The sequence below is a fragment of the Diceros bicornis genome, chromosome 28 (genome assembly GCF_020826845.1).
Source record: "Diceros bicornis minor isolate mBicDic1 chromosome 28, mDicBic1.mat.cur, whole genome shotgun sequence".
Classification (NCBI taxonomy): domain Eukaryota; kingdom Metazoa; phylum Chordata; class Mammalia; order Perissodactyla; family Rhinocerotidae; genus Diceros; species Diceros bicornis.
The window spans coordinates 21,682,748-21,698,088 of record NC_080767.1 but is presented as its reverse complement, the minus strand read 5'-3'; the positions used below and the strand labels follow the sequence as shown (position 1 = coordinate 21,698,088).

At 49.9% G+C, this 15,341-nt stretch overlaps 1 protein-coding gene across 3 annotated transcripts in view; it reads right to left on the bottom strand.

The window, feature by feature from the left end:
- RGS3 (regulator of G protein signaling 3) overlaps positions 1–15,341 on the bottom strand; it is a 122,207-nt gene that overhangs the window by 98,499 nt on the left and 8,367 nt on the right. For 2 of the 3 annotated variants that reach the window (XM_058523835.1, XM_058523832.1), the window contains exons 2-5: positions 8,355–8,405; positions 6,426–6,484; positions 5,260–5,354; positions 4,200–4,268 (exon numbers count right to left, since the gene is read on the bottom strand). In XM_058523835.1, the coding sequence (XP_058379818.1) occupies positions 4,200–4,268; positions 5,260–5,354; positions 6,426–6,484; positions 8,355–8,405 (274 nt within the window). Of the gene's footprint in view, positions 1–4,199; positions 4,269–5,259; positions 5,355–6,425; positions 6,485–8,354; positions 8,406–15,341 lie in introns of those variants that run through there. The other variant, XM_058523833.1, reaches the window with a different exon arrangement.

The window sequence follows — 15,341 nt, the reverse complement described above, 5'->3', positions numbered from 1 at the left end:
TTAAGCGTGATAAGGGCACTGTGGTTGTTTTTTTAAGCCATCTTTTAGAGATATACATAGATGAAACAAGATGATGTCTGGAATTTGCTCAAAAATAATCCACTGGAGGAGAGGAAAGTGGGGTGGGGGCATAGATGAAATAAGATTGGCTATATATTGATAACTGATGAAGCTGCGCTGAGTATCTGAGGGTTTATTATATGATATTTTCTACCTTTGCATATGTTTGAAAATGTCTAAAACCTCACAGAACCTGCAAGCCGAAAGAAACCTTAGAGATCACTGCATCTTACAGATGAGGAAACGGAGGCCCAGAGCGGGGAAGGGACTCACCCACGGCCTCACAGCAAGTCGGAGCCCAGCCAAAATTGAGTTCCCTGAGCCCAGCTCTCCTCCGTCCCTGCTGTGATCACCCTGACAAGCTTCAACCGTCCAGCCCTACCCCAGAACTTTTCTGCAGATCATCTTGTTTCTCTAATACAAGTTCACAGCCATCACTGGAAGGACCCTGAGAATTCGTGAAACAGATGCTTCTCCTTTATCTCCCATCAGTTTCAAAATGTAACCGCCACGTCCTCAGCTGGACGATTTGTATAAAACTACACGATAAATGCTATGGGAAGCAGCCTGATGAACAAATGTACTGACACAGAATGCATGTGGCTTTGCAGTCATTATCACCTGTGTGAGACGGTCAAGTGCACTACAATGTGGTTACGGGGACACGGGTTTGGCGCCAGACTGCCTGGACTTGCATCTAGTTTTCACCAAATGCAACCTTGGGCAAGCTACTTAACGTCTCTGTGCTTCTGTTTCCTCACCTGTAAAAGAGTGACAATAATAATACCTACCTTGTACGGTGTTGTGAGGACTAAATTAGATAATGCATTGAGTGCGCTGAGATTAATGCCCACACCTAGTAAGTGCTTAATAAACAGGAGCTGTTATATAACCTCAGGCAAGATCCTTAGCCTTCACAAGCCTCAGGGTCCCTCAAAGAGGGATAATAATAATTCCTACCTCTGGGGTTGTTATGAGGATTAAATGAGATAATGCATGTAGGTGCTTGGCCCAGAGAAGAGTTCAATAAATGTTTGTTTCCTTCCTTCCGTAACTGTCTTGCACGTTGATCAGTTGAATGTCTGTCCTTCAGAGAAGCACAATTCGATCTGAGTGTCCGGCAGGGCAGAGGTTGCCTGCCATCGCTCTGTCCGCCTCCTCCAGCTCAGAGGCCTTCTCATTCAGGGACGGATCCAAACTGCGCCTCCCACCGGCTGAGCCCATCCCTGTGATGCTGGCAGCTTCGGCAGGGTCATCTGTTCCAAAAGCAGGCCTGTCTGAGCCCACTCTGTCCCTCTCGAGCTCTGGGTCAGGACTGGGACCACGAGCTCCGCTGTGTTTTGTTTAATAAGGACTCTCACTTTCCCAAAATAGGCAACAAGTGGAGACGCTGCCTCTGTCACGCTGCCTAGCTGCTGCTGACTCACCTTCCCCAGCCTCGCTCTCCCTCCCAAAACCATGAGCTGCACTGCTGGCTTCTCCTCCAGCAGCTCTCTGCCTGGCTAGGCTCGCTCTGGTCTCACAGGAGGGCGGATCGCGGTGGAGGGAACAGCAGCTCCCCGAGTTTGCTGTCTGTCTGCAGCGCCTGCTCTGCTCCTCGTCTCCACGCAGTGGGCTCACCAGAGTCCTTCTGTCTCTCTGACACTCCTCCTCTGTCCCCTTCAGCGCTCTGCCTTCCTGTGTCCACCTCTCCAAACACAGGATGCTGACCCTCGGGCCTTGGCACTCATTGTCTTCCTGGGTGGTCTCACCTGCTCAGAATTTCACCCTCTGCCTTGATGGTCAGGGCCCCCACATCCCTACCACGGCCTCACACCTCTCTCCTGAGCTCGAGGTCAGCAAAGACAGCCCTCCTACACAGCTCTCCCCAGGTTGCTCTCCAGGCACCTCATCACATCCAAAGCTGGTCCCTCTTCCCTCCAGGTCACTCTGGCTTAGGTGGGGACACCACCCACTACCCAGGAGTTATCCTGACTTCTCCCACTGCTCTCACAGCCAAATCACCACTAAGTACTATTGATTTAATCTCCTAAATACATCCTGGGTCTGTTTCTCTCCCCTCTATCCCTAAACCATTTCTCTCACAGATCACAAGAATCTCCCAGCTCCTCCCCGACCTTCCAAAGACCTACCAGAATGATAGATCTAGAATACCCATCTGTCATTCCCTTCCTCAACACCCTTCAGTATCTCCCCATCACCAGATTCCCAAACACCAAGCTGGCTCCATGAGGTTCAGGCTGAGAACTTATGTAAATGCAGATTCCTAGGCCCTGCCCATGAAGATTCAGATTTACTCAATCTGATATGGTACCTGGGAACCTGTGTTCCTCACAAGCGTCCCAGGTGATTCTGATGCATATCCAGGATTGACAACCACTCGCCCTTAGGAGAAAACCCACACTGCGGAGGAAACCTACAGAATCATCCGATATGTCTTATGCCAACCTCTTCATCTTATCTCTGCCAGACCCTACTTTGTACTTGACCCTCCAGCAACACCAGTGAGTTTGAAGATCCCTCCCCACTCCTGCCCTGCCCTCTGTCCTCCACTGGTTCTTTCTTCTGTTCTTTTCCAGGAGGCAGTACTGTATAACGTTGAGAGTAAAGACTCTGGGGTCTGAGTGCCTGGGGTCCCATCCTGGCTCTACGTTCACTGGCTGTGTGACTTTGGGCCAGTCACTCCCTCTCTTAGCTTCAGTTTCCTCTTCTGAAAAATTAAGATAAAAACATACTCCTCTTAGAGTTGTTTTAAGAATTAAATGAGATAATGTATGGTTAACCCCTGGCTTATGGTCCACACCAGTAAATGGTTGCTCTTGTGATCAACGTGATGCCCTCCTCCTCACCCACACCCCCAAGTCTCTATCAGTGATCCTCTCAAGAGCAGGATAGTCTCTGAGGGACCCCAAGTGTCCCCAGCACCTACAAGTCGCCACACTGGTACCCAGGAAATGGCAGCTCAGTGAACGAGGTCTACAGAACTCTAAGCCCCATGACAAAAAGTCCCTGCTCTATTAAAAGGTAAATCCCTCATCACGAAGGTTGAATAAGGCTCGACTTTAAAAAGCATACTAGCTATAAAATTTAGAGTACTAAAAAGCATTGAACCGAAAAATATTTTCTGGGTCTGAGCTGGTGAGCTGAGCGGATGTTCATTCACCATTTTCGGTCACCATGTGGTTCTGTGATTACTCGGCAAATGTTACTGGCCACAGGGTCTCCCAGATTTCTCGGGCTGCGCCAGCCGAATGAGCCCCTGCTGCTCACAGCCGGCCGTGGCCGTCAGTCAAGCTCTCACCTCCTCTCCTCAGCAGCCGATTCTCGCCCTCACCTCCCCAGCCCTCCTGCTCTGTACCAGCCGCCGTTATTAATGACCGTATCTGGCCTCCCGTGTCCTGCGCTGCCTGCCAGATCGGCCTGTTTGGATTCTCCCACACAAAACTTCTGCACCTCCCAAACTGGCCTCCTCGCGGCAGCCTGAGCCCACCATGCGCATTCCTGCCTCCTTGCCTTTGCTCACGCTGTGCCCCTGCCTGGAAGGCCCCTTCCAACCTTCTCCCTTTTCTTATTCTTGATCTCGGCCCCAAGTTCAAAATCCCCCTTTCTGCACGAAGCCTTCCTGGATCACCTCAGCCCACGGTGAACTCTTTCTCCTCCCACACTTATTGTCCTATTACTCATTTCATTCTTTTATTCATTCAGCCAATATTCACTAAACATCTACATGCTAGGCATTGGGCACAGTGGTGACTAAGACAGAAACAGGCCCATTTTTCATGGAGCTTCTACTCCTGTGCAACTGAGCTCGTGCACGTCGTTACTGTAATTTGGCTCCATGCTGTCCCTGGTGTCCCCTCCTGAAAGGAGATGCCTCGAGAGCAGAATCACATGCAGGCTGGTTGGCAGCCCGGTTGGCCACCTAGTGCACTCAGCAAAGGCACCTGGGTAACAGGACCCTTGGCATCACCTGAGTGACGGGGACTTGCTCGGGGGTGGCAGCCTCTCAAATTTAGTGTTGCCACTACCACTCATTTATCCACAAGCACTAACTGAGCCCCCTGCTGAATGCTGGCCGCCCGGCTGCCACCCACGAGCCCAGAGCAGGATCTCTCCTCCAGCTCAGCAGTTTCCCTCACCTGGAGCCACTTGCCCTGTTCCACACAGCGACCAGAAGGCGCTTCTGTTCATCGTCTTCTTGGACAGGACTGCAGAGCAAACCAGACAGTCAGAGTGTCAGCTGGGCTGAGCCCCAAGCCAGACCCATGGAGTCCGTCATAAGTGCAAAATTTGAAAAGAACCTAAACATCCAGCCGTAAGGAGCTGGTTAAATAAACTCGAGCACAAATAGCCTGGGAGGTATTTACAAACATAAAAGAGTTTACATGACATTGTTAGGGACAAAAAGGTTACCACCCAATATTATAGAACAATTCCATTTTTGTAAACACACACATAGACATACACACCCACACAAACTCAAGATCTAAAAAGAAAGAAAACCAGGTACATCCCTGAGTAGTAGGGCTGGTGGTGTTTTTTCTTCTTTTTGCTTATCTCTATTTTCTCTTTTTCTACAATAAGCAAAATTACCTTGTGTTGTAAGGAGAAATACAAAATATTATTAATTTCCACTAATAGGCAAATACAAAATGTCCATTACCTTCCCATTGTCCCCAGAGTTCAGGGATGAGGGAAAGAAATAATAACAACAACAAAACAATAACGGCTAACTCTCTGGGTTATGCTGTCTCATTTACACCTCAGCTCTCTGAGGCTGGTCCTATTATTAGCCCCATTTTACAAATAAGGAAGCCAGGGCTCAGAGATGTTAGCAAGTTTTAAAAGGGAGGAGGCAGGTGGGAAGGCAAAACATCCTTCAGCTTGGAAAATTCCTTCTGCTAAAGCAGACAGCTTGGCCGGGGCACAGTGGGAAACTGCCTGCTCGTCAGGGCTGCCAGCCTCAGGCTGGGCAGGGTAGATTTGAGAAGCAGCCAAGCACTACCTTATCACTGCAGACCTCGCTGCTGGGCTGGGCGCCAGGGATGCAAGGACACAAGTGGACGAGAAAACAAAGCCATCCTTTAGAAGTCACTGTTTTTCTGCTTAGATCTAGTTCTAGATTTGGCAAGCAGAGCGGTTTCCAGATAAACACTCCTGCCCTCTCCCCTCGAGGGCTCGGCTGCCCCAGACTCTTACAAGAAGAAGTGCTCCTGGAAGACTGGGTCTCTGCAGTCTGGAATGGTCTGCGTCTTCTGACAGTGTATTCGATTATCTTCGGGGACCAAAGAAATCTTGAATTGGAGACAAGTAAGTGTTAGCTGATCTCGGAGCCATGGAATCTCCTAGGGCGGCGGCTGACTCTGCACATCTCCAACTTAAAGGCTTCCCAGGGGTCCCTCAACCCAGCCTCAGCAGAGGACAGAGTGGGGTCCTCAGTCAGATGCTGGGAGAGAATGGGGAGCCCCGGGTTGGAGGAAAGGACAGGGCCCCATCATGAGTGGTACCAAGTAGGCAGCCACAGGCCCAGCCAGAGATGGGGTACAACTTGACCATCTCTGCTCTTCCTCCAAGCATAGAAGTTTCCCTCAAAGCACAAGGCCTCCTCTCTTCTCGGTTCCCAGCAGCTGCTGAGCGCTCCCTTCACAAGAGGCTCCAGGGCTGCCTCTGCCAAGGCCCCCAATCCATGCTCTCATCCTAATGCTGTTCTTCCGCTGCCTCAGGCTCCCACGTTGCTCCTGATCATGTCCACACCCACAGAGGCCTCTGACCAGCCTGGGGGCTTCAGGAAGAATGCAGAGGTTCACTGGGGCCTGCACCTGGCACCCTGGCTGCCACACGCTGAGAGGCGCCTGGCCTTTGGCTCTGGCTGGAAGTAGGCCCCCCGCCTCATGGGGCCTCTGTCTTCACGGCAAGGGCCCCACTCAGATGGATCTTCCAGCCCTCAGAGACACTCCCCCCACTCCACCACCCAAACCTAGCCATCTTGCCTCTAGTTCTAGGTAGGAGTGCAATAAAGATACTGCTTTCCATGAGCAAGCTTGGGACTGTCTAGGAATTTCCGTCATCCACAGGCTCACTGTGCTCACCTATGTGGATGACCAAGATCACCTATAAGATTCCAGCTCTTGCAGGAAGCCCTAGGGACCAAGCCAGGCTAAGGCAAGGGGTCTGTCCTAGCTCAGGGCCTCATCACTGGGCCTAATCCTAATAAATGCCTACTGACCAAATGATGAGGCAGTAGCTGCCACCTCAGATGGCCCCAGACCCACAGTTGTGCTAGGATCTTGGGACTCAATCCAGTGACATGTCCCTCACCACCCACCACCCCACCCATACCCACCCCCACTTCCAGCTCGTCATACCTTCACGTAGGGATCACAGACGCCCGGCTCTCTGCTCATCAGGCCCTTGCCTTCTATGACTAAACAGACAATTAAAATGTTGGGGTTGGGGGGGTGGGAAGGATCGTTACCAGGCCCTTAATCTGCATAACAACCATTGGATATTAACCCCCCTCTGGTCCCATCATCACCCACACTCAGGCAGCACCCTCACCGAGGCATTATAGGTGCATTCAATTCACTAAATCTTACAGCTGGAGGAGAATGTAAAATTTATTGAGTCCAACTCTTCATTTAACAGGAGACGAGGCTATGAGGGGGGGCCAAAGGCAGTAAGAAATTTGTCCAAAGTCACAGAGCAATGGAATGACAGAGCTAGGTTTAGATCCATGCCTCTTGACTCCCAGCCCAGTGCTCCTTCCACCACACAAGACTGCCTCCTGGGATGGAGGGGCCAAGCTGGAGAACTTACCCTGCACAGGAGCTGCGCCGTGGCTGACCAACAATACAGCACAGCAGGCAAAAGCGTGGGTTCCAGAGGCAGAGAGGGCCAAACATGGACCCCAGCTCCACCACTTACTAGCCATGTGAGCCACAGCAAGCTGCTTCACCTCTCTGAGACTGAATTTGCCATTTTTTAATGGGTTAGTGATAATAATGGGTTAGTAATAGTAATATCCACTTCACACGGTGGTTGTGTCGGTCAAATGAAATACTGTGACTAAAGTGCTTGGTAGAGTGCCTGACGAATAGTCACCGCTCAACAAAAGTTTGCTAAAGAAAGAAATGGCATATAAAGGGTAGGAACAGGCTGGGTGGGGTGCAGGTCGGGTCACGGAAACAAGCCTGTGTGCCTGAGGTCTACAGAAATCAGACAGCAGACCTGCCAAAAGCTGAGCCTCTTTCCTTTCTTCTTTTATGTCCAGTTTTGATGGAGCACTAGGGTTTGGCTCTGACGGAGCTCCCGGAGCCTGAGGTGTGAGGCCCGGGAAGCCAAAGGAAGGAGTGGGAACAGGCTGGAAGGGATGAAGGGCCCGAGACTGGGGTGAAGCCAAAGCAAACTGTGCAGGACAAATGGAGCGGTGAGGCCAACATGCATTTTTGCAAAAACTGTTTGCACAGCTGGAGTCAGGCTTTGGCGGGCAAAGAACCCCCCTCTGCTGGTCCTTGGGAACTTCACCTTGGGCCCCTCCAAGCCAGGACCGGAGGACCCCAGGCGCCTGCTGGTCTGCTCTGCCTGGTATCCTAGTTACCGTTCCTGTGTGCATCCTCTCCCTCCAGGGCGTGGTTCTTGAGGGCAGGATCCAGGCCTGATGAACCCCCGGGTCTCCCCGGCCCCCAGTAGAGGTGAGGCAGACACGGCCATTCCCGCACTGCACTCCCAGTGTGGTGGGGAAGAAAGACCCTGGACGGCCCAGGATGACACAGTGTATACAGCCAGGGCTGTGATGAGACCCAGAGAGGAAGCAACACAGTCAGGCCGGGCAGGTGGGTCAGGGGTGATTCCTGGAGGGGAAAACATCAGGCAAAATGAGCCTTCCTTCCTGAGTCTTAATGATGATGAAGGAAGGCAGATTTCTTACAAAATCAGACGGAGGGAGAGTCATTTTTCAAAAGGAGTTAGAAAAGAAGGCCAGCTATTCCAGACACAAGGAACAGTGGGTGCAAAGGCACAGAGGCACGAGCAAGCATGATGCATTCAAGAGTGGCACACGTAACCGGACAGAACAGGGGCGGAGGATGCCTTTAGCAGCAGAGCCAGGGAGGCTGGAGAGGTAGGCAGGGCCTGCTGGGCCAAACAGAAGCATCCAGGAAGTGGGAGCCAGGACAGAAGCTCAGTAACTATTTGTGTGCTGGATGGAAGGATGAACGAATGGATAAACGGGCAGGTGAAGTATAAAACCCTCTGGATGGCACAAGAGGTCCTTCATCGCCCGGCCCCATACTCACTGTGGAGCAGCAGAACCCGGTGCTGGGCATCAATTGACAGCTTCAGCTGACCTAAGGAAACAACAACAGAAACAACTTCACCTCGTCTCCTTGTTGGGTGATAAATGGAGTCACAGTGTCGGGAATGCTCTTTTGTTCAAGTGAAGTGATTCAAAGATTCATACAGTCTCTGGGTTGGAAGGGAGCTCAGAAGCCATCTAGGTCAGCCTCCTCACCCATCAGGAGTCCCTTCTACAACACCTCCAGCAGTGGTTCTCCAGCCTACGCTTACACCTCTCTGGTGACAGGGAGCTCACTACTTTACAATGCGGCCCAGGTCAATGCTGGAGAGCTCTCACTGTTGGACAGCTGGATAAGTTGTTGCATCCACATTACGGTGAGCCTAGATTGGAGAGTTAAGGATCCTTGGCCTTGGTCAGGAGTCCATGGGGAGAGAGGGAGGTCAGCCAAAGCCCTCCAGCTGTGACAGACAGCTAGTCGTGTTCTAGGAAGGCAATAACAACACAAGGACACGGGACAAAGGAGTTTGGGGAAAAGCAAAAGAAAAAAGATCAGCTGCAGGCAGAGAGATCCTTCAAAGTCAACGCTATCACCCCAACCCTTCCACAGAATCCTGACCTCCCTAAAGAAAAGCTAAGGAGGTTTTCTTTCTTTTTTTTTTTTTTTTAAAGATTTTATTTATTTATTTTCCCCCCAAAGCCCCAGTGAATAGTTGCATGCCATAGCTGCACATCCCTCCAGTCGCTGCACGTGGGACACGGCCCCAGCACGGCCGGAGAAGCGGCGCGCCAGCGCACGCCAAGGATCCGAACCCGGGCCCGCCTGCACCGGAGCGCGAGCACCCAACCGCCAAGCCACGGGGCCGGCCCTAAGGAGGTTTTCTATGACCTTGCCATAGAGTCTTCCTACTCAAAGTGTGGTCCAAGAACCAACAGCATCAGCAGCATCTGTACAATAGTTAGAAATTCAGAATCTCGGGCCCCATCCAGGCCTCCTGAATCAGAATCTACAATTTAACAAGATCCCCAGGGGGTCGCATGCATATTTAAGGTTGAGGAGCCCTGGACTAGACACACTGAAGAACCTTTGAGCATGTTTATAAGCCTGGAGAAACGCAAGACACAAAATACAGAGGCCACAAGGGGAAAGATGGATAAATCTGACTCCATAATATTTTTTTTTTTGGTGAGAAAGATTGGCCCTGAGCTAACATTTATTGCCAATCTTCCTTTTTTGTCTGAGGATGATGGTCCCTGTGCCCATCTTCCTCTATTTTGCATGTGGGATGCCACCAACACATGTCTTGACAAGCAGCATGTAAGTCCACACCTGGGATCCGAACCTGTGAACCCCAGGCCGCCTAAGCGGAGTGCATGGACTTAACCACTACACCACCGGGCCGGCCCCGCCATAAGATTTTTAAAATGTCTGTTACAATTAAAGGTATTATAAACAAAGTTATGAGACAGCACAATAAAAAAAAAACAGGCAAAGGACATTGAATTGAAAATTCAGAGAAGACAAAATGGCCAATAAACATACGAAAAGATGCTCAACCTCATAGAGATCTGGGACACGCAAATTAACAATAAAATACCATTTTCCACCAATCTGATCGGAAGATAATTTAAAAGACAGAAAGTGTCAGAGACAGGCAAAGATGTAGGAAGACAGATACTCTCATACCCTGTTGGAGGCAGTGTAAATGGAGGGTAACTTCCCACAATATCTGTTAGAATTTAAATGTGCATATCCTTCAACCTAGCAATTCTATTTCTAGGTAACCATCATCGACAAAAACTCATGTGTGCACAAATGCTGGTGCTCCAGCAGGTGAAAAATTGGAAACACCGGAAAGATCCATCACTATGAAAATGGCTAAATGAACCATCGAGAGCTGTGCTATGGAATAGTGTGGGGAACTCTGTATGTCCTGGCTTGGGAACATGGTTGAGACGAGTTTTTAACTGGAACAAGCAAATTGCAAAACAATACAAATGGTATATACTTTTCTGTGTGTGTGCGTGTGTGTGTGTATGTATTGTGTGTTCTGAAAGGATACCAAATTTAAAAGAGTGATCATCTCTAGGGAAGAGACTGGGAATTGGAGAGAAGGGAAGTCAAGAGGAACTTCAATCTATTGCTATTGCGACTGTTTTAACAATACAAATATATCCATGAACTCTAGCGCTCTTATAACTAGCAATAAACTAAAGAGGAGACAAAGAAAGATGAGAAAGGGAAGAAGGAAGAGAGAAAAGGAGGAAGAGAAGGATGAGGGACGAGGGGAGACTGTGATGACCGTGACAATTACAGAAGGTCCAGGGCTGGAAAGCAGGTGAAGAATGATGGGCTGGATGGGGCTTCTCCCCCAGCTTCTCCAATTTTTATTTTAAAAAAAAAAAGATAATATAAAAACAAAACCAAACATCAGGTCATCCTCACAGACATCCAATGGCCCTCCGCATTAACAGAGAAGAGAGAGAGGACCACACTCCTCTCCCTCAATGACATGCTGAAAAATCTTCTCTCAGTCAATAGACTCTTCCTGGAACCTCAAGAAGCCACTGAACTCGATCCACCCAGTGTACACGTGTTGGGGAGGCAAGAAGGGCAGAGCCTCCCAGCCTGCAGTGACCCCACACATCAACCAGAAAGCTTTTGCAGCTGCTCCGTCCATGACAACACTGTCTAGCAGTCATCCGCCTCTGCTTGATCACCTCCAGTGATGGGGAGCTCACTTCCTGCAATGGGAGCCCTTTCCCTTTTGAGATAGCTCTGATTGTTCAATGCTCCATCTTTATTGAGCCAAAAGTGGCCCCTCAGTAACTTTCATTGACTGGACCTCATTCTGCAGTCTCTGGGCTCTCTCCTCTAGACCAAAGTCTACAGTCCTTCCACCGTTCCTCATGGCACAGTGAGACATCCCTCATCATCCCAACCATTCATCTCTGGACGTGCCCCACGAAACTGGGATGGTAGCTGGGGCCTGTGCTTTGTTGTTGGCTGGAGGAAGGGCAGGCAGGGTTCAGAAAGGAGGGAAGGTCCGCATCTGATAACTCTGCAGCAGTCCACCAACCACTGTGACCCTGTAACCATTTGCTCCGTGCACTTTTGGGTATTTAAGCTACAGTCGCAAGCAACTCAGGCTCCAGCAAACCCTGGTCCAGCTCTTGACCCATCAGAAATCCCTGCGGCTCTCCTGCCCAGGACACTGACCTTAGAAGCCGAGGAGGCCGGTTCCAGTGCCAGCCTGGACTACCCTGCTCTCTCTCAGAGCCACAACGTGCCCGCTGTGAGGTGCTGCTAATAATAGGGGTTATCACACTCGCCAAGGTGTGTGGGGATCAGACAACACTGGAGGGGGAGGAGTCCTTGGATGAAAGATACCAGGGGAATACACAGTATTATTAGCTCAAGGTCTGAGCAATTACCACTTTGGGGCTCCCTAGAGCTGAGAAACCTGCCCGATCCAGGGTGGGGTGGGAGAGGGAGGTTGGGAACAGACAAACAGGCCAGCAGTCATGGATCGCATCTCATCAACCCAAAGCATCTATGTTTAACACAAAACATTATTTCTGAAACTATTACCAGTGCAAAGCCAGCGCTGGCCCGAACACGTTTAGCTTTCCAAAGCCATGGAAACCACTGAGCTGCACAACACTATCACCCACCAACAGCCCTGTCCCAGAAATCAGGATGGAGAAATCTCCCAATGCAAATGGTCACTAATTTCATTTGACAAACATTTGCTGGGCACCTGCACGAGGCAGAGTGAGGAAGGGCAGATCTGAACAGCCCGGTGCCCACCCGCCCGCAGGGAACTCACAGTCCAGAGGCTAGGACAGGGGCCTGGGCAAGGCCGGGGGGGAGCTGGAGCGGAGCATGGGCCTGGGGCAAAGACTGACTCGGAAGTCAGATGAGTCTGAGCAGCTCCACGCAGCTCCCCTTCCAGGCTCTGCCAAGCAGGTCTCCTAGGGAGGGTCAGGGTGCCCTAAACCCTGTTACAGCAGAGAAAGCAAACCCAGCAGACCAGGCTCCAGACCCCCAGCGCAGGACACACCCCACCCCAGCCCATCCTCGGGCTCATAGATGAGGGCAAGATGGAGAATGAGACCCTTCCCTTGGCCAGGCTTGTCCTCTCTTTCTCCTCCCTTAGCCCCTTCCATCAAATGTCTGAGGCTCCTGAAGCCATCTTGCCCAACCTCTGCATGCGGCAGCTGGAACAGTCACGCCCAGCGATGGAAGGTGACTTGGGCCAGAGTGACCAGGGTAGGCCGAGCCAGAACTGGCGACCAGAACTCTGCTCCAACTCCAGCACTCTTTGCTGTGCACCAAGGTGGTCTCCTAGAACACTCACAGCCCTCTAATACGCACCATTGCATCTGCCCACGCAACTCTGGGGTTCCGGAGCAGAGTGAGACATCAGACACAGGACAAGTGCCACAGCCTTGCTTGAGAAGCCAAGAGGAAGCCAAAGAGAGGGTAGGCTCCAAGAAATGCCCCCAAGTCTAGAGAAATAAACCACCAGGTGAAGGGGAAGGCAGGCCGAACCCCTGGGGCCTTCAGCTGGTCTACGTACCAGCTAATCAAGCCCCTCACAAGCCTCCCAAATCTCAGGTCTTGTCCATATCCCCACTTTCTCCCCAGGTCAGAGAGTACCCAGGAACGTTCATGCTAACGGGCCTGAAGTCATCCTCATCGGGGCGCTTAGGGGCCCCGAAGAGGGCACGTCCCCAGTTCCCCTGGGCCGCAGTTGGGCACCAACTCTGTCTGCAAAGGGTGGTGGTGACAGGTGCCCAGAGAGGCTGCAAGAGTGCACCAGGGAGCCGGGGCCCAGAGGCAAAGGGAGAACAGACAGGGCCCCACATGGCAGGAAAAGTACTGGATGAGAGTGAGCTTCACAAAGTGCAGAGAAGGCAATGAACTCACATTCCACTGGGCACAGAACTTGGGAGTTTCAGGGGCACTGTGAAAAAAAGAGTATGGAAGCTAAAGAACTCCAGTCTGGCAGACCTCACTCAGTAGAGGACCGCAGGAAGGTGGACTGACTCTCAGGACAGTCAGAAGAGACATACTCAGAAAATGAAGCAAGGAGATGGGGGCCGCACACCATTGCTGGACTCAGGGGAGGGCAGGAATGTGTCCTAGAGGGAGCCCATGCCACCCGGGGGTGTGCAGAGAACACAGCTATGAGCTGTAGCATGAAGCAGCTGTCATCCCAAAAGCCAATTTGCCCCAAAACCAATTCCCCACTTAAGAAGGTCATGTGTTGAAAGTCACAGGGAGGGGGATGATATGAGGACAAATATACAAATGAGGTTGGGTCTACATGGAGCCTATCCAGCCACCAACACTCATAGATTTTCCCTCCATTTATGGGGACAAGTCTGTACCTTAAGCTATGTGTACAGAAGGGAGGGAGGGAGCCTAGCCAGCTGCCAGGCACCCCCTCTCTCTGTGGTCCTCAGCTGCCTCACCCACCAACAGCCTGCTTAAGGCTGAGAGAGGGTTACACATGTTTAGCAATTTCACTTTCTGCCCTCTAAGGGAGAAACGGCAGGCTGCAGTGGTGTTGGGGAACCGGGAGCCACACAGCTCTTGGGACACAGCCCTGGAGAAATTTCAAGCGTCTGTTGTTTTGAAGAGGGAGAATCTTGAGTTCCATTTGGAGAAGTGGCCCTGGCTTGTGAGGGTGCCCGCTGGCAGAAGTACCTACAGAGCGAAAGCGAGCAGGGGGCTGCTGTGGCGGGATAAAAATTACGATGGGTCAGTTCAACCCTCCATTTGACTCTCTGCTTCCTGTGAAACCTGATATTAATGTGGGCTCCCACACTGTTTTTCCTTCCAGGAATAGATTGCGCTGGCCAGCGTAAGTTGGCTAACATCTTGACTGCAACCCCTCTGAGAGACCCTGAGCAAAGACCACCCAGCTAAGCCATTGCCCAAGTCCTGACTCACAGAAACAGTGAGAGAGTAAATGTTTGTTTTTTTAAGCCAGTAGATATTGGGATAATGTGTTATGAAGCAATAGATAACTAATATATACCCATATTGCCTCTACAGTTGGGGGACATAAATCTGATCTCAATTCTAAGGCAATTTTCCAATTTTAAAAATTAAGAAAATTACAGTTCTAAGATAAATCAGTGTATTATGACTAAGGAAACAGAAGATCTCACGTTTTTGAGGTTCTTGATTTTCTTAACAAAGAATTTTGATAGATTCAAACCATATTCATTACTACTAAGCTGCAAAATCTAGAACTGTCCCATATTACCCCATGGACAACCCAGCACATTCATGAAAATGCTTCACCTGCAGAGAAAATGGTTTTCTTTTATATACATTTGTGTACAATACTATAACATATATAGAAAATTCACATTATTCTGCCTTTCACAATTTTCCTTTAGATTTTATTGTAATGATTTTTTTAAATCACATAAGTCATATAATTTTAATTCCAAAATTGTCAGTTTTACCACATTTTATACTCAGTATCCTTATCTATTTCATATTACAGACTTTTTCTCCATAGTCAAATATGTTATGTTATAATAATGAGTATCTGTTATGTGCTTGCTGATAGCTTGAAGCCACACAACGGAGTCAATCATTCATTTTCATTATGTTTTACACGTGTTATTTTTTTCACTATCGAATAAAGTTTTCCAGCAGAACAAGTTAAATATGGAAAACTCAGGAAAGGAAGCACAGAACTATGAGTGAAGCATGGGTTTTGGAGTCAGTAAGAACTAGTTTGGATCCTGGTTCCACCACCGATGATCCTTAATCACTACATCATCAGTTTGCTCATCTGTACAGTGGAAAGAATAATAATAATACAGTCCTAATAGGGCTGTTGCAAAACTGAGAACTAATATATGTGAAGCACCTGTCAAATAAAAAGCATTCCCACTGAAATGACAAACAGGAGGGAGGGAGGGAAGGAAGGAAAGAAGGAAGAAAGGAAGGAAGGAAGAA